Source organism: Pristiophorus japonicus, chromosome 18 (genome assembly GCF_044704955.1).
Source record: "Pristiophorus japonicus isolate sPriJap1 chromosome 18, sPriJap1.hap1, whole genome shotgun sequence".
Lineage (NCBI taxonomy): Eukaryota > Metazoa > Chordata > Chondrichthyes > Pristiophoridae > Pristiophorus > Pristiophorus japonicus.
In genome coordinates, this window is record NC_091994.1 from 55,184,912 (window position 1) to 55,205,797 (window position 20,886).

At 47.8% G+C, this 20,886-nt stretch overlaps 1 protein-coding gene across 1 annotated transcript in view; it reads left to right on the top strand.

Annotated features, from left to right (window-relative positions):
• eps15l1a (epidermal growth factor receptor pathway substrate 15-like 1a) overlaps positions 1 to 20,886 on the top strand; it is a 395,109-nt gene that overhangs the window by 119,912 nt on the left and 254,311 nt on the right. The window contains exons 4-7 of the mRNA XM_070860699.1: positions 9,310 to 9,357; positions 9,442 to 9,537; positions 14,531 to 14,596; positions 16,091 to 16,216. Coding sequence (XP_070716800.1) covers positions 9,310 to 9,357; positions 9,442 to 9,537; positions 14,531 to 14,596; positions 16,091 to 16,216 — 336 coding nt within the window. The remainder of the gene's footprint in view (positions 1 to 9,309; positions 9,358 to 9,441; positions 9,538 to 14,530; positions 14,597 to 16,090; positions 16,217 to 20,886) is intronic.

Below are 20,886 nucleotides of genomic sequence, written 5' to 3' on the forward strand. Positions count from 1 at the left end.
GGACCTCTTTGGGCTGGGACTCTGGTCCAGAAACATCTGAGGTTCAGCATTAGTTGGGTCTGAGGGAGAGGAGGGGTTTATACGTGGTTCTGAGCAACGACCTGTAAGTGTTCTGCACATGTGCTGCGTTTATTTTTAAAAAAAGCACCAAACCAGCGCGTTAACTACCGCCGGGAGAGTCGGTCGGTCGGTCGCCGCCCACAGGCTGCCAGCACACACACACACACACACACACGTACACCCTCCCTGGTGCAAGGGTCAAGGATGTCTCGGAGCGGGCGCAGGACATTCTGAAATGGGAGGGAGAACAGCCAGTTGTCGTGGTGCACATTGGTACCAACGACATAGGTAAAAAAAAAAAAGGGATGAGGTCCTACGAAAAGAATTTTAGGAGCTAAATTAAAAAGTAGGACCTCAAAAGTCATAATCTCGGGATTGCTACCAGTGCCACGTGCTAGTCAGAGTAGGAATCGCAGGATAGCGCAGATGAATACATGGCTTGAGCAGTGGTGCAGCAGGGAGGGATTCAAATTCTTGGGGCATTGGAACCGGTTCTGGGGGAGGTGGGACCAGTACAAACCGGACGATCTGCACCTGGGCAGGACCGGAACCAATGTCCTAGGGGGAGTGTTTGCTAGTGCTGTTGGGGAGGAGTTAAACTAATATTGCAGGGGGATGGGAACCTATGCAGGGAGACAAAAATGAGACAAAAGCAAAAGACAGAAAGGAGATGAGGAAAAGTGGAGGGCAGAGAAACCCAAGGCAAAGAACAAAAAGGGCCACTGTACAGCAAAATTCTAGAAGGACAAAGGGTGTTAAAAAAGCAAGCCTGAAGGCTTTGTGTTTTAATGCAAGGAGTATCCGCAATAAGGTGGATGAATTAACTGTGCAAATAGATGTTAACAAATATGATGTGATTGGGATTACAGAGACGTGGCTCCAGGATGATCAGGGCTGGGAACTCAACATCCAGGGGTATTCAACGTTCAGGAAGGATAGAATAAAAGGAAAAGGAGGTGGGGTAGCATTGCTGGTTAAAGAGGAGATTAATGCAATAGTTAGGAAAGACATTAGCTTGGATGATGTGGAATCTATATGGGTAGAGCTGCAGAACACTAAAGGGCAAAAATCGTTAGTGGGAGTTGTGTACAGACCTCCAAACAGTAGTAGTGATGTTGGGGAGGGCATCAAACAGGAAATTAGGAGTGCATGCAATAAAGGTGCAGCAGTTATAATGGGTGACTTTAATATGCACATAGATTGGGCTAGCCAAACTGGAAGCAATACGGTGGAGGAGGATTTCCTGGAGTGCATATGGGATGGTTTTCTAGACCAATATGTCGAGGAACCAACTAGGGGGGAGGCCATCTTAGACTGGGTGTTGTGTAATGAGAGAGGATTAATTAGCAATCTCATTGTGCGAGGCCCCTTGGGGAAGAGTGACCATAATATGGTGGAATTCTGCATTAGGATGGAGAATGAAACAGTTAATTCAGAGACCATGGTCCAGAACTTAAAGAAGGGTAACTTTGAAGGTATGAGGCATGAATTGGCTAAGATAGATTGGCTAATGATACTTAAGGGGTTGACTGTGGATGGCCAATGGCAGACATTTAGAGACCGCATGGATGAATTACAACAATTGTACATTCCTGTCTGGCGTAAAAATAAAAAAGGGAAGGTGGCTCAACCGTGGCTATCTAGGGAAATCAGGGATAGTATTAAAGCCAAGGAAATGGCATACACATTGGCCAGAAATAGCAGCGAACCTGGGGACTGGGAGAAATTTAGAACTCAGCAGAGAAGGACAAAGGGTTTGATTAGGGCAGGGAAAATGGAGTACGAGAAGAAGCTTGCAGGGAACATTAAGGCAGATTGCAAAAGTTTCTATAGGTATGTAAAGAGAAAAAGGTTAGTAAAGACAAACGTAGGTCCCCTGCAGTCAGAATCAGGGGAAGTCATAACGGGGAACAAAGAAATGGCAGACCAATTGAATAAGTACTTTGGTTCAGTATTCACTAAGGAGGACACAAACAACCTTCCGGATATAAAAGTGGTCAGAGGATCTAGTAAGGAGGAGGAACTGAGGGAAATCTTTATTAGTCGGGAAATTGTGTTGGGGAAATTGATGGGATTGAAGGCCGATAAATCCCCAGGGCCTGATGGACTGCATCCCAGAGTACTTAAGGAGGTGGCCTTCGAAATAGAGGATGCATTGACAGTCATTTTCCAACATTCCGTTGACTCTGGATCAGTTCCTATCGAGTGGAGGGTAGCCAATGTAACCCCACTTTTTAAAAAAGGAGGGAGAGAGAAAGCAGGGAATTATAGACCGGTCAGCCTGACCTCAGTAGTGGGTAAAATGATGGAATCAATTATTAAGGATGTCATAGCAGCGCATTTGGAAAATGGTGACATGATAGGTCCAAGTCAGCATGGATTTGTGAAAGGGAGATCATGCTTGACAAATCTTCTGGAATTTTTTGAGGATGTTTCCAATAAAGTGGACAAAGGAGTACCAGTTGATGTGGTATATTTGGACTTTCAGAAAGCTTTCGACAAGGTCCCACACAGGAGATTAATGTGCAAAGTTAAAGCACATGGGATTGGGGGTAGTGTGCTGACGTGGATTGAGAACTGGTTGTCAGACAGGAAGCAAAGAGTAGGAGTAATTGGGTACTTTTCGGAATGGCAGGCAGTGACTAGTGGAGTACCGCAGGGTTCTGTGCTGGGGCCCCAGCTGTTTACATTGTACATTAATGATTTAGAAGAGGGGATTAAATGTAGTATCTCCAAATTTGCGGATGACACTAAGTTGGGTGGCAGTGTGAGCTGCGAGGAGGATGCTATGAGGCTACAGAGTGACTCGGATAGGTTAGGTGAGTGGGCAAATGCGTGGCAGATGAAGTATAATGTGGATAAATGTGAGGTTATCCACTTTGGTGGTAAAAACAGAGAGACAGACTATTATCTGAATGGTGACAGATTAGGAAAAGGGAAGGTGCAACGAGACCTGGGTGTCATGGTACATCAGTCATTGAAGGTTGGCATGCAGGTACAGCAGGCGGTTAAGAAAGCAAATGGCATGTTGGCCTTCATAGCGAGGGGATTTGAGTACAGGGGCAGGGAGGTGTTGCTACAGTTGTACAGGGCCTTGGTGAGGCCACACCTGGAGTATTGTGTACAGTTTTGGTCTCCTAACTTGAGGAAGGACATTCTTGCTATTGAGGGAATGCAGCGAAGATTCACCAGACTGATTCCCGGGATGGTGGGACTGACCTATCAAGAAAGACTGGATCAACTGGGCTTGTATTCACTGGAGTTCAGAAGAGTGAGAGGGGACCTCATAGAAACGTTTAAAATTCTGACGGGTTTGGACAGGTTGGATGCAGGAAGAATGTTCCCTATGTTGGGGAAGTCCAGAACCAGGGGTCACAGTCTAAGGATAAGGGGTAAGCCATTTAGGACCGAGATAAGGAGAAACTTCTTCACCCAGAGAGTGGTGAACTTGTAGAATTCTCTACCACAGGAAGTAGTTGAGGCCAATTCACTAAATATATTCAAAAGGGAGTTAGATGAAGTCCTTACTACTCGGGGGATCAAGGGGTATGGCGTGAAAGCAGGAAGGGGGTACTGAAGTTTCATGTTCAGCCATGAACTCATTGAATGGCGGTGCAGGCTAGAAGGGCTGAATGGCCTGCTCCTGCACCTATTTTCTATGTTTCTATGTTTACACACACACACACACACAGGAGGCCAGACGCTGTCGACACGTAAGATTAGGCTAGGCGTGACCTCCCATGGTCCAGAAAATTCTCTGTTTCGGCACCAATCAGGTCCCAAGGGTGCTGGACCACAGAGGCCCAACCTGTATATCCAATTCCCTTTTGCAAGCTAATATTGAATCAGCCATCGCCCTTTCAGGCTGTGCATTCCAAGTCATCATAACTCGCTGCTTAAAAGAAATTCTCCCCCTCTTTCTGCTCCCGCCCCGGGGATCTTTTGCCAATTACCTTGAGTCTGTGTCCTCTGTTAACTAACCTCCTGCCAGTGGAAACAGTTTCTCTCTATCTACTCTAGCAAAGGCCCTTATAATTCAAAGCACCTTTTATTAAATCTCCTCTTAACCTTCTTTGCTCTAAGGAGAACAACCCCAGCTTCTCCAGTCTCTCCACAAAACTGAAGTCCCTCATCCCTGATACAATTTTGATAAATTTCCTCTGTTCCCTCTCTAAGGCCTTGACATCCTTCCTAAACTGTGATGCCCACAGTTGAAGGCAATACTCCAGCAGAGGCCTAACCAGTGATATATAAAGGTTTACCATAACATCCTTGCTTTTGTGCTCTCTACCTCTATTTTTAAACCTACGGATCCCGGATGCTTTTTTTAAAAAACAGCCTCTCAGCTTGTCCTGCCACCGTCAAATAATTGTGTATGTGAATCCCCAGGTCGATCTGTTCCAGCACCCCCTTTAAAATTGTACCATTTAGTTTATATTGCCTCTCTTCATTTCTCCTTCCAAAATGCATCACTATCCCAAAACTGGGTGCTGAAATTACCAGTCTTCAAGTGTGTGCCTAATTAGTGAGTGCCAGCAAGCTATTCAGCCAGGGGGAATCACAAACAAACTGAATCCTGGCTACCTATCCGCTGTAGGGGCACTAACTGTTCCCAATCCTCCTTCCTGATGGGGTAGATGCTGAGAGGTTGTTTCCCCTGGCTGGCGTGTCTAGATCTAGGGGACACAGTCCCAGGATAAGGGGTTGGCCATTTAAGACTGAGATGAGGAATTTCTTCACTCGGAGGTTTGTGAATCTTTGGAATTCTCTGCCCCAGAGGGCTGTGGATGCTGAGTCTCTGAATGTATTCAAGGCTGACATAGAGGGGTTTTTGGGGTCTAGGGGAATTGAGGGATATGGAGATCGGGTGGGAAAGTGGAGTTGAGGTCGATGATCAGCCGTGATCTTATTAAATGGTGGAGCAGGCTCGAGGGGCCATAGGGCCAACTCCTCCTATTTCTTATGTTCCTCTTTCCCCCTCTCACCCTCCGCTCCCCTTTTTGCCAGGGCCAATTTAATACCCTTACTACTGCCCCGATTCAAATCTACTAACTCCTTGATTGAAGTGGGGGCCTTTCATGTTGGTCAGTACCACACTCTGGAGTGTGTATACCTGGTTAAAGCACCGAGCTGCCCCTCTGTCGACACTGTGTGGGTACAGCATTCAGCAAAACATTCATCAAAACCTGTTAGTAGTTTTATGAATGCAATAAAGCAAGTCACGGAGGGGGTCACTGAAATCCTGGTACAGATAATTAAAGCTTGTATATCAAAATATCCCCAGTATATCTAAAAAGTGCAGATATTATCTCCTTGCAGAGAGACCTGAATGATCTGGTGTATGATATTGTTGTACCGTAGAATTTTAGTGCCAGCTTCAAGAGGATGGATGTGGCAGTTCATAAACCCTGCAGCATAGTCCTTCCTACCCTGTCCTATTTGTAGTATTCTGGATTGAAGTACTGTACTAAATGAGTGTGTATATCAGCCAATCCTGGGGCAGTCAGAGCATTGAGACGTAGGGATATAGAATCATAGGGCACCAAGTTTCCACACGCGCCTAGAACGGCGCAGTCCCGACCTGGACGCCTGTTTTTCGCGCCACAAAGTACGCCTAAAAAAATCCTCGGTATTCTCCACCTCCCTGCAGGTCCTCTGGCCCTCGGCGCAGCGCAGCACGAGCTGTAGGGAGGCGGAGCCAGGTCCCTGCGCTGAAAACAGTGCCGGGACCTCTGCACAGTGGGCACGCAAGTGCAGTAGCTCCAGGCGCCAAACTGTGTGGGAGGGGCCCGAAGCACGCAGCCCCTAGCCCTGGCCGAATGGCTTCACTGGGGCTGCGTGAATAAGGCTCCTTCCACGGCCAGCTCCTGCTTCCCCCCCCCCCCCGCCTCCGGACCAGACCCGACACCCGCTCCCCCCCCCCCCCCCCCCCGACCTGACCCGACCCGCGCTTCTGTTCCCGCTCCCCGACTGGACCCGAACCGACCCGCGCTCCTGTTCCCGCTCCCCGCCCCCCCGACTGGACCCGACCCGCGCTCCCCGCCCCCCGACCTGACCCCCCCCACACCACTGGACCCGACCCGACCCGACTCCTGCTCCCGGACTGGATCCGACCTGACCTCCCCCCATCCCTCTCTCTCCCCCCCTCCCTCTCTCTCCCCCCCCCTCCCTCTCTCTCCCTCCCCCTCTCTCTCTCCCTCCCCCTCTCTCTCTCTCCCTCCCCCTCTCTCTGTCCCTCCCCCTCTCTCTCTCCCTCCCCCCGACCCGACCCGAACCGAACCGACCCAACGCCAGCTACCTGTAAATCTGGTGCTGGGGACGAGCCCTGCCCGAAGTCTCGGGCCGGCCCGTTCTGCCTTCGGTCCAGAAAGGCCTGCCTGAAGCACTTTCACACAGGTAGGAAGATGGTTTATTTAATCTTTTTGCTTATAAATGTTTATTCAGGTTGGATTTATTTGTATAATATTTGTAGAAGTATAAATAAGGATTTATTATAGAATTTAATGAGTTCCCTTCCCCCCCCCCCCCACCTCGTTCTGGACGCCTAATTTGTAACCTGCGCCTGATTTTTTAATGTGTAGAACAGGTTTTTTCAGTTCTACAAAAATCTTCACTTGCTCCATTCTACTTTAGTTTGGAGTACGTTTTCACTGTGGAAACTTTGAAATCAGGTGTCAGTGGCCGGACACGCCCCCTTTTGAAGAAAAAATTCTGTTCCAAAGTAGAACTGTTCTACCTGACTAGAACTGCAGAACAAAAATGTGGAGAATTGCGATTTCTAAGATAGTCCATTCTCCACCAGTTGCTCCTAAAAATCAGGCGCAAATCATGTGGAAACTTGGGCCCATAGAATGATTACAGCACAGAAAGAGGTAATTCTGCCAGTTGAGCCCATGCCAGCTTTCAATAAGAGCACTTCAGCAAGTCCTGTTCTTTCCCTGTAGCCTTGCATTTTTTTCCTTCAGCTACTTATACAATTCCCTTTTGAAAGCCACAATTGAGTCTGCCTCCACCACCCTTTCAGGCAGTGCAGTCCAGATCCCAACCACTCGCTGCATAAAAAAGCTTTTTCTCATGTCGTCTTTGGTTCTTCTGCCAATCACCTTAAATCTGTGTCCTCTGGTTCTCGACCCTCCCGCCAATGGGAACAGCCGCTCTCTCCTCTGTCCAGACCCCTCATGATTTTGAACAACTCTATCAAATCTCCTCTCCTAAGGAAAACAACCCCAGCATCTCCAGTTTATCCACGTAACTAAAGTCCTCATCCCTGGAAGCATCCTTGTAAATCTTTTCTGCACCCTCTCTAAGGTCTTCATATCCTTCCTAAATTGCGGTGCTCAGAATTGGACACAATGCTCGAGTTGAGGCTAAACCAATGTTTTATAAAGGTTCATCAAAGCTTCCTTGCTTTTGTACTCTATGCCTCTATTTATGAAGCCCAGGATTCCGTATGCTTTTCTAACCGCTATCTCAACCTGCTCTGCCACCTTCAGCGATTTGTGCACATATACCCCCAGGTTTCTCTCTTCATGCAGCCCTTTCAGAATTACACCCCCTTTAGTTTATATTGCTTCTCCTCGTTCTTCCTATTAAAATATATCACATCGCACTCTTCTGCGTTAAATTTCATCTGCTACGTATCCGCCTATTCCACCAGCCGCTCTATATCCTCTTGAAGTCACTCACTATCCTCCTCACTGTTCACTTATTTCCAAGTTTTGTGTCCATATGATTATGTGTTTTAAGAATTAGCCTCCATGTCCATGGGCTCCAGGGGGAAGGAAGATTGGCCAGCTATCCTGCTCCTGAAAATCACCTGGTGAGAATGAGAATTTGGCTGTGATGCCACTGTAGTCAAATAGCTCACCTGCACTTGCTCACTGCCGACATATGAGGACCAGGCACTTGGGTTTCTGCATATCTGCTTGTGGTATAGCTGAGGCAAAATGCATTCACCAAGTCTCTGCTTCTTTCTTGCCTTTCCACAGGAGTAGCTGATTCTTGTCTATCTCCGCCTCCGCTGTTAGTGACCTGAAATTGGTCGCAACGAGGATTTCGGAAGTAACCTGAGGGGTCTTCGTCCAATATTTCCAGTACCTTTCCCTGAGGAAGGGGCTGGCCCGTAATTGACACATTGCCAAAGTCACGCTATTCAGATTGATGCTTTTGGAAGCATGCATGCTGCTACTCTATTGAATTACCTTTGGGCTCTGCCTCCCCACAGACACCTACAGTTACTTGATTTTAAATAAAAACTGGATTCCTGGCCCACTCTCTCTTTATTACTTGCAAAAACAAGCTTGGATTCAACTTCCTAATGTGACCCTAGTTTGTGACTTTGTCTGTAAATCTAGTGACTCTCACGGCACCCAAGGACTACCTAGAATTGTAATATAAATCTGTGATTGTGTCAACTCATGCTAGTTACTATTCGTCTCCCATTCTCCTGGTGATAACTCATTGCTGGGGTACAGTTCCACGGGTGTCGGCTATCCTTTGTCACCTTGTGCAAGTGACTGCTGGTCATGTGCGAGCCCGGACTGGGCTATTTGTCCATGTCTATTGTGGGAGCTGGGGCAGAATCTCTGCCCCTAACCTGGGGGAGCTGAGAGCAATTGGGACACCCCGACTGCAGCCTAAGGCTATGACCCTCGAACGCTCCACCGACTGGCGAGCTACCCGCTCCTGACCTGCTTAGTTCAGCTACTTGCTGGATCAACCATGTGAGCCATTGCAGCTGTGTAGTTTGTGCAAGCATATTCAAGACCGTTCTTCTCTGTACAACTCAAAGTCTCTAAGCACTATCATTTATAGATATAGCACTGCTCTACAACAGTGCTCAGTTTTGATTACACCAAATGAATCTCGGCATGCCCCTCACTGACTCACTCTGGAGTTGCACTATGGCTGACTGGAGCCATACTGTTTCCAATAGACGAGCCAGTGATCCAACTTTTTAATGTGCTGAAGTTGACAATGTAGAATATTTTAGTATAAATCTGTGGATACTCTTGCCACCTTTAATGTTTTTATAGCCTCCAAGATCCTTCACATCACTTACAAATTGATGTCATGAGTAGAATGAGTATTTGATCTTTTGCATGGTTAATGCTGTAACTGGTTTGAAAATGGGAAGCGTACAGCATCTGAGCACCCCTATCTCTGCTCGGGAATGTGGGAGGAGGAGGGGTGGGGGAGGGGTCTATGCTGGTACAGTTTTCATGTAACCCTTTGTGTTGGTCTGTGCAGATTTGGGATGTGGCGGACCCTGAAGGCAAAGGCTACCTGGATAAACAGGTATGTGAGTCGTGCTTTCGTTGATTCTGACATGTTGATTATTCACTAATTCCTCTCATACTTAACCCTCTGTTTACGTTTTAGGGCTTTTATGTGGCTTTACGCCTAGTAGCGTGTGCACAGAATGGTCACGATGTTAGCCTGAGCAGTCTAAAGGTGACACTGCCACCGCCCAAATTTGTAAGTGTCTAAACCTCTAATTGAAATTCTAAATCTGTGTATTTGACTGGTGTGTCATTAAATGTGTGTGCAGTAGAACTCACAATCATTAATTTACACTCACTGCCTAACTTCATTTAACAAATTAGTATTTTCAACTGACCTGCCTTCATAAGGTTGTATTATTCCGTGCATGATTTTCAACATGAAATGTAATATCAATGCTGGTTACAAAACATTTCTCTTGTATTTTTCTATATAGGCTGGACAAGTGGAGCTGCTTGTTAAGACTTGTGCTTACAATTGAAAGTATATAGAATAGAGCCTTTTCTGTTGCTGCCATGATCAAGCACTTAGTCCAGGATTAGCATGTTGGGTTAGTTGTTCAGTGCATGTTCCTTGAGGTCCAGCAATGGTGTAGGGTTTTAAACCACGAAGGCTGTAATTCCGTGGAATTGGGGCAGCATTTTCTTGTACAGGAGGATTAGTGTACAAGTGTTGTCTGCTACATGAGGATCAGTAGTGATATGTACTGGAACTATCTGGTACAGAAGGATCAGTGTAATGGTTTGAGCCTTGGCTCAGAGGTAGCACTCTTGCCTTTGAGTCAGAAGGCCGTGGGTCAAACCCCACTCCATGATTCAGGCTGACAATCCAGTGCCGTCTTTTGGATGAAACGTTAAATCAAGGTCCCGTCTGACAGATGTAAAAGATCCCGTGGCATTGAAAAAGAGCATTGGAGTTCTCTTAACGCATTGGCCAATATTTATCCCTCAAACAACACCACAAAAACAGATTACCTGGTCATTATCTCATTGCTGTTTGTGGGACCTTACTGTGCGCAAATTGGCTGCTGCATTTCCTACATTACAACAGTGACAATACTGAAAGTAGTTAATTGGATGTAGAGCACTTTGGGACATCCTATATTTCTGGGAAACATTATATCAATGCAAGTTCATCCATTCTTTCTCTCTCTCTCTCTCTCTCCCTCCCTCTCTCTCTTGCTCTTTCATCTGTCTGCTGTGCGGTATGGGAGGATCGGTCGTGGTGTGTATGGTGCTGTGTGGTGATAGAGGATTGGCGTGATGTGTACTGGTGCTATTATTAGCTCTGGGATCTCCTGGTCATTCTCGTCAAACCAGTCTTGGTGTTTCCTGGTTGAATGACCGAGAGTCTCTTCACAGGTGCTGGTTATGGTGGCCTTGAGGGCAGACCAGGCGCTGTGGGCACTCTGCATTTCGGGGTCATCGAGGGTCGCCAAGTTGGCAGTGAGGCGCTGGCTGTATAGGGCTGACAGCGCAGATGGCGGAAGGAGCGTGCGGCAAACCAGCCCCACCCACCCCAATATCCCTCAACGAATATCTGTCCCACCTGTGACAGAGTCTGTGGCTCTCATATTGGACTGTTCAGTCACCAGAGAACTCACTTTGCGGTTCCAAGGGACTGCCTATGATGATGAGGCTCTCTTAGCTGGGTCTTTGAGTGCCCTGGCGTTGATTTTTCTGCTGCGTTGCTTCTGTTGCCGTCGCTGCTTTGGGGCTATATTAATGTTGATGACGGAACGGATTAGGCGGTGGTCCGTCCAGCAGTCGTTGACTTCTGTCATGGTGCGGGTGATGCGCACGTCCTTGCTGTCCCTGGCTCGGGCGATGACATAGTGGAGCAGGTGCTAGTGCTTGGAGCGAGGGTGTTGCCACGATGCCTTGTACTTGTCTCTCTGACGGAACAAGATGTTGGTGATGACAAGGTCGTGTTCTAGGCATTTTGTCAGGAGCAAGTTACTGCTGGAGTTGGTTTTCCCTACCCCCTCTCTGCCGATCACGCCTCCCCAGAGGTCTGTGTCCTTACCGACTCTGGTGTTGAAGTCGCCGAGGAGGATCAGTTTGTCATCCGTAGGGACTTGGGACAGGGATTGTTCAAGGCTGGATTGGAATTCCTCTTTGGCCTCATCTGTTGCGTTGAGTGTTGGGGTGTTCGTACTGATGACTGTGGCGCACTGGTTCCGGGATAGGGTGAGGCGGAGCGTCATGAGACATTCGCTTATCTTGCAGAGGGAGTCTCTGAAACGGCCCACCAGCTCATTCTTGATGGCGAAGCCAACTCCATGGAGGCGGTGTTCTTCTTCTGGTTTGCCTTTCCGGAAGAAGGTGTAACCACTATCTGTTCTTTGAGCTGGCCTTTCCCTGCCCGCTGGATCTCGCTTAGGGCGGCGATGTCGAAGTGTCGCGTTTCCACACTCGACCAGCTCTATTGGGCGGACCACATCGTCTGCATGCCTGTCACAAGACTCCCAAAGCATGTGCTCTACTCGGAACTCCTACACGGCAAGCGAACCCCAGGTGGGCAGAGGAAACATTTCAAGGACACCCTCAAAGCCTCCCTGATAAAATGCAACATCCCCACCGACACTTGGGAGTCCCTGGTCCAAGATCACCCTAAGTGGAGGAAGTGCATCCGGGAGGATGCTGAGCACCTCGAGTCTCATCGCCGAGAGCATACAGAAATCAAGCGCAGGCAGCAGAAGGAGCGTGCGGCAAACCAGTCCCACCCACCCCTTCCCTCAACGACTATCTGTCCCACCTGTGACGGAGACTGTAATTCCTGCATTGGACTGTTCAGTCACCTGAGAACTCACTTTTAGAGTGGAAGCAAGTCTTCCTCAATTTCGAGGGAATGCTATGATGATGATGTACTGGTGCTGTGTGGTGCAGAAGGATCAGGCTACGACCATTCGGTTGTGAATTGTTGTTGGACTGTGACTTCACCAACTGTAACTCGGTAGTGATTTATTAATGGTCCAGGAAGCGTACCCCAGATATGAGTTTTATTTGATGACTTACAGTAGTTCAACTATCTTCCCTACAATTTATAGTTTTTTTTTTTGTGATTATCTGCACGAACACCTTTGTGTACTTCTGTGCATGTGCGCCGTGGACTCCGCCCCTTTTTGCACACGCACGCTTGATTCTGTCGCGCATGCGTAGTACGATATGAGGAAGCCGGAAGTGGGGTCGAACTACGATTCGCATAGAGCTTATTGCCGCTCGAGTCTGGAGCTGGAGCAGAGTTATCTCCAGAGTTTTTGCCTAGAATATCGTTGTAATCTATACAGACATTTTTGTGGCCTTCTACAAGAAAGAGGAAATTGGAAGTGGGAGAGAGACTAGGGGAGAAAGAGAGACACTAACTGGGGGAGCGAGAGAGAGAGTAACTGGGGGAGCGAGAGAGAGAAACTGGGGGAGCGAGCGAGAGAGAGAGAGAGAAACTGGGGGAGCGAGCGAGAGAGAGAGAGAGAAACTGGGGGAGCGAGCGAGAGAGAGAGAGAGAAACTGGGGGAGCGAGCGAGAGAGAGAGAGTAACTGGGGGAGCGAGAGAGAGAGAGTAACTGGGGGAGCGAGAGAGAGAGAGTAACTGGGGGAGCGAGAGAGAGAGAGACTGGGGGAGCGAGCGAGAGAGAGAGACTGGGGGAGCGAGCGAGAGAGAGAGACTGGGGGAGCGAGCGAGACTGGGGGAGCGAGCGAGAGAGAGAGAGAGACTGGGGGAGGGAGCGAGCGAGACTGGGGGAGGGAGCGAGCGAGACTGGGGGAGGGAGCGAGCGAGACTGGGGGAGGGAGCGAGCGAGACTGGGGGAGCGAGCGAGAGAGAGAGAGACTGGGGGAGCGAGCGAGACTGGGGGAGCGAGCGAGAGAGAGAGACTGGGGGAGCGAGAGAGACTGGGGGAGCGAGAGAGACTGGGGGAGCGAGCGAGAGAGACTGGGGGAGCGAGAGAGACTGGGGGAGCGAGCGAGAGAGTGACTGGGGGAGCGAGAGCGTGACTGGGGGAGCGAGAGCGTGACTGGGGGAGCGAGAGAGAGACTGGGGGAGCGAGCGAGAGAGAGAGAGACTGGGGGAGCGAGCGAGAGAGAGAGAGACTGGGGGAGCGAGCGAGAGAGAGAGACTGGGGGAGAGAGCGAGAGAGAGAGAGACTGGGGGAGAGAGCGAGAGAGAGAGAGACTGGGGGAGAGAGCGAGAGAGAGAGAGACTGGGGGAGCGAGCGAGAGAGAGAGAGACTGGGGGAGCGAGCGAGAGAGAGAGAGAGACTGGGGGAGCGAGCGAGAGAGAGAGAGAGACTGGGGGAGCGAGAGAGAGAGAGACTGGGGGAGCGAGAGAGAGAGACTGGGGGAGCGAGAGAGAGAGAGACTGGGGGAGCGAGAGAGCGAGACTGGGGGAGCGAGAGAGCGAGACTGGGGGAGCGAGAGAGCGAGACTGGGGGAGCGAGAGAGAGAGACTGGGCGAGCGAGCAATAGACTGGGCGAGCGAGAGAGAGACTGGGGGCGCGAGAGAGAGAGAGAGAGAGACTGGGGGCGCGAGAGAGAGAGACTGGGGTAGCGAGAGAGAGAGACTGGGGTAGCGAGAGAGAGAGACTGGGGGAGTGAGAGATAGAGACTTGGGGGTGGGGTGGGTGGAAAGAGAGCGACTGGGGGGAGAGAGAGAGAAAGAAACTGTGGGGGTGGGGGGAGGGAGAGAGAGACTTGGGGTGGCGGGGGGGGGAGGAGAGACGGGGGGGGGGGAAGGGTAAGAGAGAGAGGCTAACTGGGGGAGGGAAAGAGAAAGAGATGGTGGGGGGAGAGAGAGATTGGGGGAGGGGGACAGAGAGAGAGAGACTCGGGTGTGGGGAGGAGGTCAGACACTTGGGCGATGGGGGTGGTTGGAGGTCTTAACCCATGAGAGCGAGCCCTGTCTGTTCCAAGTGAGCTCTGTTCTGTCTAGAGTTGCCAGTCAGAATGGCTCGAATTACACTAAAACTGATGGGTGTGTCTTATCCTCTAAGGGGACCAATCAGCAATCAGGTCTTGTGATCAGGTGGACCCAATCAGAGCTGCTTTAGATGTTACAAATAAACACGTCCTTTTTATTTCACTGCTGGTTACCTTGAGCATGTAAATGTTTGCAGGTATAACTTGTTCCAAGACCTCTCTGCCGAACTTGTGTGTACTTTATTACTAATGGATTGCCTTTTATTTCTTGGCAGCACGACAACAGTAGTCCCTTACTGATAGCACCCCCTCCCTCTTCAGACACGCACTGGGCTGTAAGGGTGAGTTGGATATCTGATTTCATACAATCCTGAGCCAAGTATTTAAAGTGTCCAGTGGGTTGGGGTTCACCTCTGGGTTCAAATCCAGCCCAGACTGGATGGGCTGAGAGTCACTGGCTGTAATAGTCTTGTGAGCAACTAATTTGGATAGTTTCAACTTGGTTCCAAGTGAGAATGGGCTCCTGGTTCAAAGCTGCTCCAACTTGGCACTAAGTTAGCATCGCCCAAAGCTCTCAAAGGATGGCTGGTCGAGAGAGAACTGTCTTTACTCAGAGAGTGGTTAAAATGTGGAACTTACTGCTACAGGAAGTGGTTGCAGCAAATAGCTTAGATGCTTTCAAAAGGAGACTAGACACGTACACGAGAGAAAGAAATGAATAGAAAGATATGTTGAAAGGCTAAGATGAGGCAGATGGAATGGAAGGTTGAAGATAAGTGCTTAGCAGATGCTAGACATTTACCACAGGGAGAATAGGAACATGACTGAGAACATGGATGAAGGGACTGGACAACACCCATAATGTTGGATGCCAGCAAGGTTGTAACGAGTAAATGATGAGGGGAATGGAGAAGTAGGCATTCAGTCGCTACCTTGGTTTGAGTTTTAAGGAAAAGACCAAGTGGGTCGAAGTGCTATAGTTTTGAGATTTGGGGAAAGAATGAGTTAGAGAAAGGGGATGTTGTGATGAGGGCGAAGAGCATGTATTTAGAGGTTTGGAAAAGCATCAAAGGATTCCGAGGAGTAGTGACAATTGTCGTTACAATTTTGAGTTTTTATAGTCCTCTCTGTGGTTTGGCAGCAGTTAGTGTAAATGGGCAAAAATCTGCTAGATATTTTGTAACGACAGGATTGCTGAAAGGTTGTGACTGATGGAAGGGGGAGGGCAGAGAGAAAGAAAGAGAAGTTGGACACCAGAAGTAAGAGAGGATCAGAGAAACTTCTTGCACCCGTTCCGAATGTATGAGATGTATTCAAGACTTGGATAGACTTGAGTTTTTTTTAGATAAGAGTTGTTGGGGACAAGAAATATTGGACAGGAATGAGGAAAATGAACTTCCTGGAGGCAACGTAAACTGTGGAAGAGATGTGGGAGTGCCACGTAGCAACCGCAGGGTCGAGATTATCTGTGAAGGGACTGAGCGAAGCAATCAAAACAATGAAGAATTGAAATAAACCAGGTTCTCATTGTCTCATTGGAGGATGTAGAGGTGATTAATTGTTTTAACCATGACCTGAAGGAGGTTGATGAATTTAGAATGGAATCAGCATCAATAGGGTTGGATAATGACTGGAGTGGGTCATCGATATGGAGTTAGAACATAAGATTATCACCAGTGGAATAACCATACTGAGAACCATAGTGGTAATTATGGGGATAGGTTTTCAAGTCTAATGCTGGGATGAATATTTGCACAAGTAGACTTTTTAAGTCATTGCATTTCAAGTATCTCGCTAATAGAAAATGCTAACCAGCCTTGTCTCCCTCCCCATAGCCTGAAGAGAGAGCCAAATTTGATGGAATATTTGAAAGCTTGACTCCACTAAATGGCCTTCTCTCTGGCGACAAGGTCAAACCTGTGTTGATAAACTCAAACCTACCTCTGGATGTCTTGGGAAGGGTGAGCATGTTACGGTATACGTCTGAGCACATTGTTATTTTCAGTGCAGAACCTATCTTAAGATTGCGACTATTAAAACAAAAATACTTGAGAATGATGTAGCTTTGATCAATACATATTTTGTTCAAAAACAAGTATCAATTATTAGCGAAACGACACACAGCCGAGAGCATGCAGAAATCAAGCGCAGGCAGCAGAAAGAGCGTGCGGCAAACCTGTCCCACCCTCCCTTACCCTCAACGACTATCTGTCCCACCTGTGACAGGGACTGTGGTTCTCGTATTGGACTGTTCAGTCACCTAAAAACTCATTTTTAGAGTGGAAGCAAGTCTTCCTCGATTCCGAGGGACTGCCGATGATGAGGGTATAAATCAAACAGCTGGAGTCCAATTCCCCATGCAGCACTTTATCGACTCGCGGTGAAACTCGTTCTTTGGGCCCAAGTTTCCACATGATTTGCGCCTGATTTTTAGGAGCAACTGGTGGAGAACGGACTATCTTAGAAATCGCAATTCTCCACATTTTTTTTTCTGCAGTTCTAGTCAGGTAGAACAGTTCCACTTTGGAACAGAATTTTTTCTTCAAAAGCGGGCGTGTCCGGCCACTGACGCCTGATGTCAAAGTTTCCACAGTGAAAACGTACTCCAAACTAACTTAGAATGGAGCAAGTGAAGATTTTTGTAGAACTGAAAAAACCTTGTCTACACATTAAAAAATCAGGCGCGTGTTACAAATTAGGCGTCCAGAACGAGGTGGGGGGGAAGGGAAGTCATTAAATTCTATAATAAATCCTTATTTATACTTCTACAAATATTATACAAATAAATCCAAACTGAATAAACATTTATAAGCAAAGAAAAGATTAAATAAACCATCTTCCTACCTGTGTGAAAGTGCTTCAGCCAGGGAGAATGCTGCAGGCGTTCGTTCCCGCGGGGGGGGGGGGGGGGGAGGGGCGCCCGTTTTTTATCATGTGGAAACTTGGGCCCTTTATTTCTACATTTCTTTATTCAGTGGGCTCTTCAGACTATGTTATGTATCCCTAGAGTAGAAGGTTATTTACAATCTCCTTTTCTAGCAACAAGAATAACCTAATGGCTCACGAATTGTAGAGGCTAATATCTTTTCCTCATAATTGACTATGATTCAAAAATCGATTTATTTGATTTTTGAATGATCAATACGCTCCAGATAGATTGATTTGGATCTTGAAGGGCTCAGTTTGTTCCAAGTTGTGGTATATATTGAACATCTACATTCTTTATCACTGTTTCCAAGTTCTGTACCTTATAATCCCTTATTTTCTGAGACCTCATTAAACTACTTTTTCGCCCTCCCAAATTCTTATTTACTAATCCTTTAATCTGTAACCATTTTTTGTCAAATTGCTACCAGTTTAAAAAGAAAACCACAATTGGCCCTAAAGTACCCAGTCTTACCCACGCTGGAATGTAATAAGACACACATAATCACTTTCTCTCGTGCTCATAACATGTTACATAATATCCCTATTCCTCAATCTGGATCTGTCTAGAACTACATCTGAAATGACACTCTAATCCTTTTCCAGTGCCATAAACCCATCATTGCCGCACATAAACTCAACAAGGTTGAGTGAGTATGTAATTTAAAAAAAAAAAATTAGTTCCTGGGATGTGGGTGTTGCCGGCAAGTCCAGCATTTATTGCACGTCCCTAATTGCCCCTTGAGAAGGTGGTGGTGAGCCGCCGCCTTGAACTGCTGCAGTCCGTGTGGAGAAGGTGCTCCCACAGTGCTGTTAGGGAGGGAGTTCCAGGATTTTGACTCCGTCACGATGAAGGAACGGTGATATGCTTCCAAATCAGGATGGTGTGAGAGTTGGAGGGGAACTTGGAGGTGGTGGTGTTCCCATGCGCCTGTTGCCCTGGTCCTAGCTGGTATGGGTTGGGGGTTTGGGAGGTGCTTCAGTGCATCTTGTAGATGGTACACACTACAGCCCACGTGGTGGAGGGAGTGAATGTTGAAGGTGGTGGATGGGGTGCCAATCAAGTGGGCTGCTTTATCCTGGATGGTGTCGAGCTTCTTGAGTGTTGTTGGAGCTGCACTCATCCAGGCAAGTGGACCCAGTGATGATGAAGGAGTGGTGATATGCTTCCAAATCAGGATGGTGTGTGAGTTGGAGGAGAACTTGGAGGTGGTCACAAGTCACACTCCTGACTTGTGCCTTGTAGATACAGAAACAAATATTTGTTCATTAATTTTAGTTAAGAGCATCCTGCCCTGGGTACCCATAACATTGATTTCTAACCTCAAGAATACTCATTCTCCTATTACTGAAATGTATATGGTGTAAAACCGCTTCTACCCAGCCCCATTTCAATTTCCTAGCCTTATCGTCGATCAAATTATTTTGTAGGAGAAACGTTAGTTCCCAAACTGCCCACGTTTGCTGGAATTCTAGGTTTTGTTAACTGGTGACAATACCACAGATGCTCTCGGAAACCACGAATAATTATTTGAACCAAGGCCAATTGGAGAAAGAGATTTATATATACAAATAGGACTGCACTGGTCATACAGGCAACATTTGCAAATGGGCTGAAGGAAAAAAAACAGGAGGATCTGAAGTCCCAGGATGAAGGCGAACAGCTTCACATCCACCATAATGGTTGGAGGAACAGTCCTGATCTCCCAACGTGATTCCTCTCAAACAATACTTACACCATATGTTGTGACACCAATATGTGAATGAATTGAGTCCAGAACACAGCCCCCACAAAAAACTCAATCCCTTCACAACTCAACCATTCCCATATTAAATCTCAGTCTGAAAAGAATCCTGGGAAAAGCAGAAGAGGAAAATGTGGTAGCACCTCAAATATATTTTAAATATTAGCGACAGCCATCTAACTAATTTAAAATTCTTGTGTACTATGTCTGTCTCACTTTAAATCTACTAGTTCTGCTTGACGTGAATAACTCTTGATTTAACTATGCTGGTTTGCTGCAATATCTGATTGTGACTGGAAAAGCATCACTTCCAGTTAGGAATCAACTGCTGCCACAAAACCAGCCAATCAAATGCTCAAAATGCTTTAAGCAGCCATCTTGCATCCTCACAAAGCCCATTTTGAGTGGCTAATAACATTCATAACATAATATGTACATCAATTCAATAATACTTGAGGAAAACTAAACTCACTCATACAGTCAGCCATTCTACTTGAGAAAAATCTGCAAGAGCTAATTTGGGATTTGAGCTCTACATTATCCAGCTTGCATTGTGTACCTGAAGTTTGCCCGAATGAAGAACCAGGGAGAGAGATGGGGTGCCTGGCCAGGAAAACCTCCTGAAGGTATTTGTAATGTTGAATGGCTGTCGTTATGTGTAAGTTTAATGTTTTTGTATTATTACGTTATATTTAGCCATTTAGGGCCCAAGTTTCCACATGATTTGCGCCTGATTTTTAGGAGCAACTGGTGGAGAACGGACTATCTTAGAAATCGCAATTCTCCACATTTTTTTTTCTGCAGTTCTAGTCAGGTAGAACAGTTCTACTTTGGAACAGAATTTTTTCTTCAAAAGGGGGCGTGTCCGGCCACTGACGCCTGATTTCAAAGTTTCCACAGTGAAAACGTACTCCAAACTAAAGTAGAATGGAGCAAGTGAAGATTTTTGTAGAACTGAAAAAACCTGTTCTACACATTAAAAAATCAGGCGCAGGTTACAAATTAGGCGTCCAGAACGAGGTGGGTAGGGGGAAGGGAAGTCATTAAATTCTACAATCAATCCTTATTTATACTTATACAAATATTATATAAATAAATCCAACCTGAATAAACATTTATAAGCAAAGAAAAGATTAAATAAACCATCTTCCTACCTGTGTGAAAGTGCTTCAGCCAGGGAGAATTCTGCAGCCGTTCGTGCCGCTGAGCGGGAGGAGTGGGGGGGGGGAGAAAGCCGTTCGTGCCGCTGGGGGGGGGGGGGGGGGGGGGGGGGGGGGGGGGGGAGAAAGCCGTTCGTACCGCTGGGGGGGGGGGGGGGGGGGGGGGAGAAAGCCGTTCGTACCGCTGGGGGGGGGGGGGGGGGGGGGGAGAAAGCCGTTCGTGCCGCTGAGCGGGAGGAGTGGGGGGGGGGGAAGCCATTCGTGCCACTGAGCGGGAGGGGGGGGGGGGGGAGGAGAAAGCCGTTCCTGCCGCTGAGCGGGAGGGGGGGGATGAAGGAGAAAGCGGTTTGTTGCCGCGGAGGGGAGGGATGGGAAGGAGACAGCGGCTTGTTGTCGTGGAGGGGAGGGGAAGGAAACAGCGGCTTGTTGCCGTGGAGGGAGGGGAAGGGAACAGCGGCTTGTTGCCGTGGAGAGAGGGGAGAGAGGGGAGGGAGGGGAAGGAGACAGCGGCTTGTTGTCGCGCAGGGGAGGGGAAGGAGAGAGCCGTTTGTTGCCGAGGAGGGGAGGGGGAAGGAGACAGTGAGAAGGGTAGCCTCTGTGCTGATGGCAATGTGATTTTATTAAAAAATGTTCAAAAATTAAACAGCTACAAAGAACTACAAAAATGGCCGAGTGCCAATGTTTTTTTCACACTGAGCATGCTCCAACGCGCACGCGCAGCGTTGCCGGCATGAAAAAAACTAATTTAAATAGTACCCGCCCCCTCCCACTTACAAAATCGGCACGAATGTAGGCTCCGCC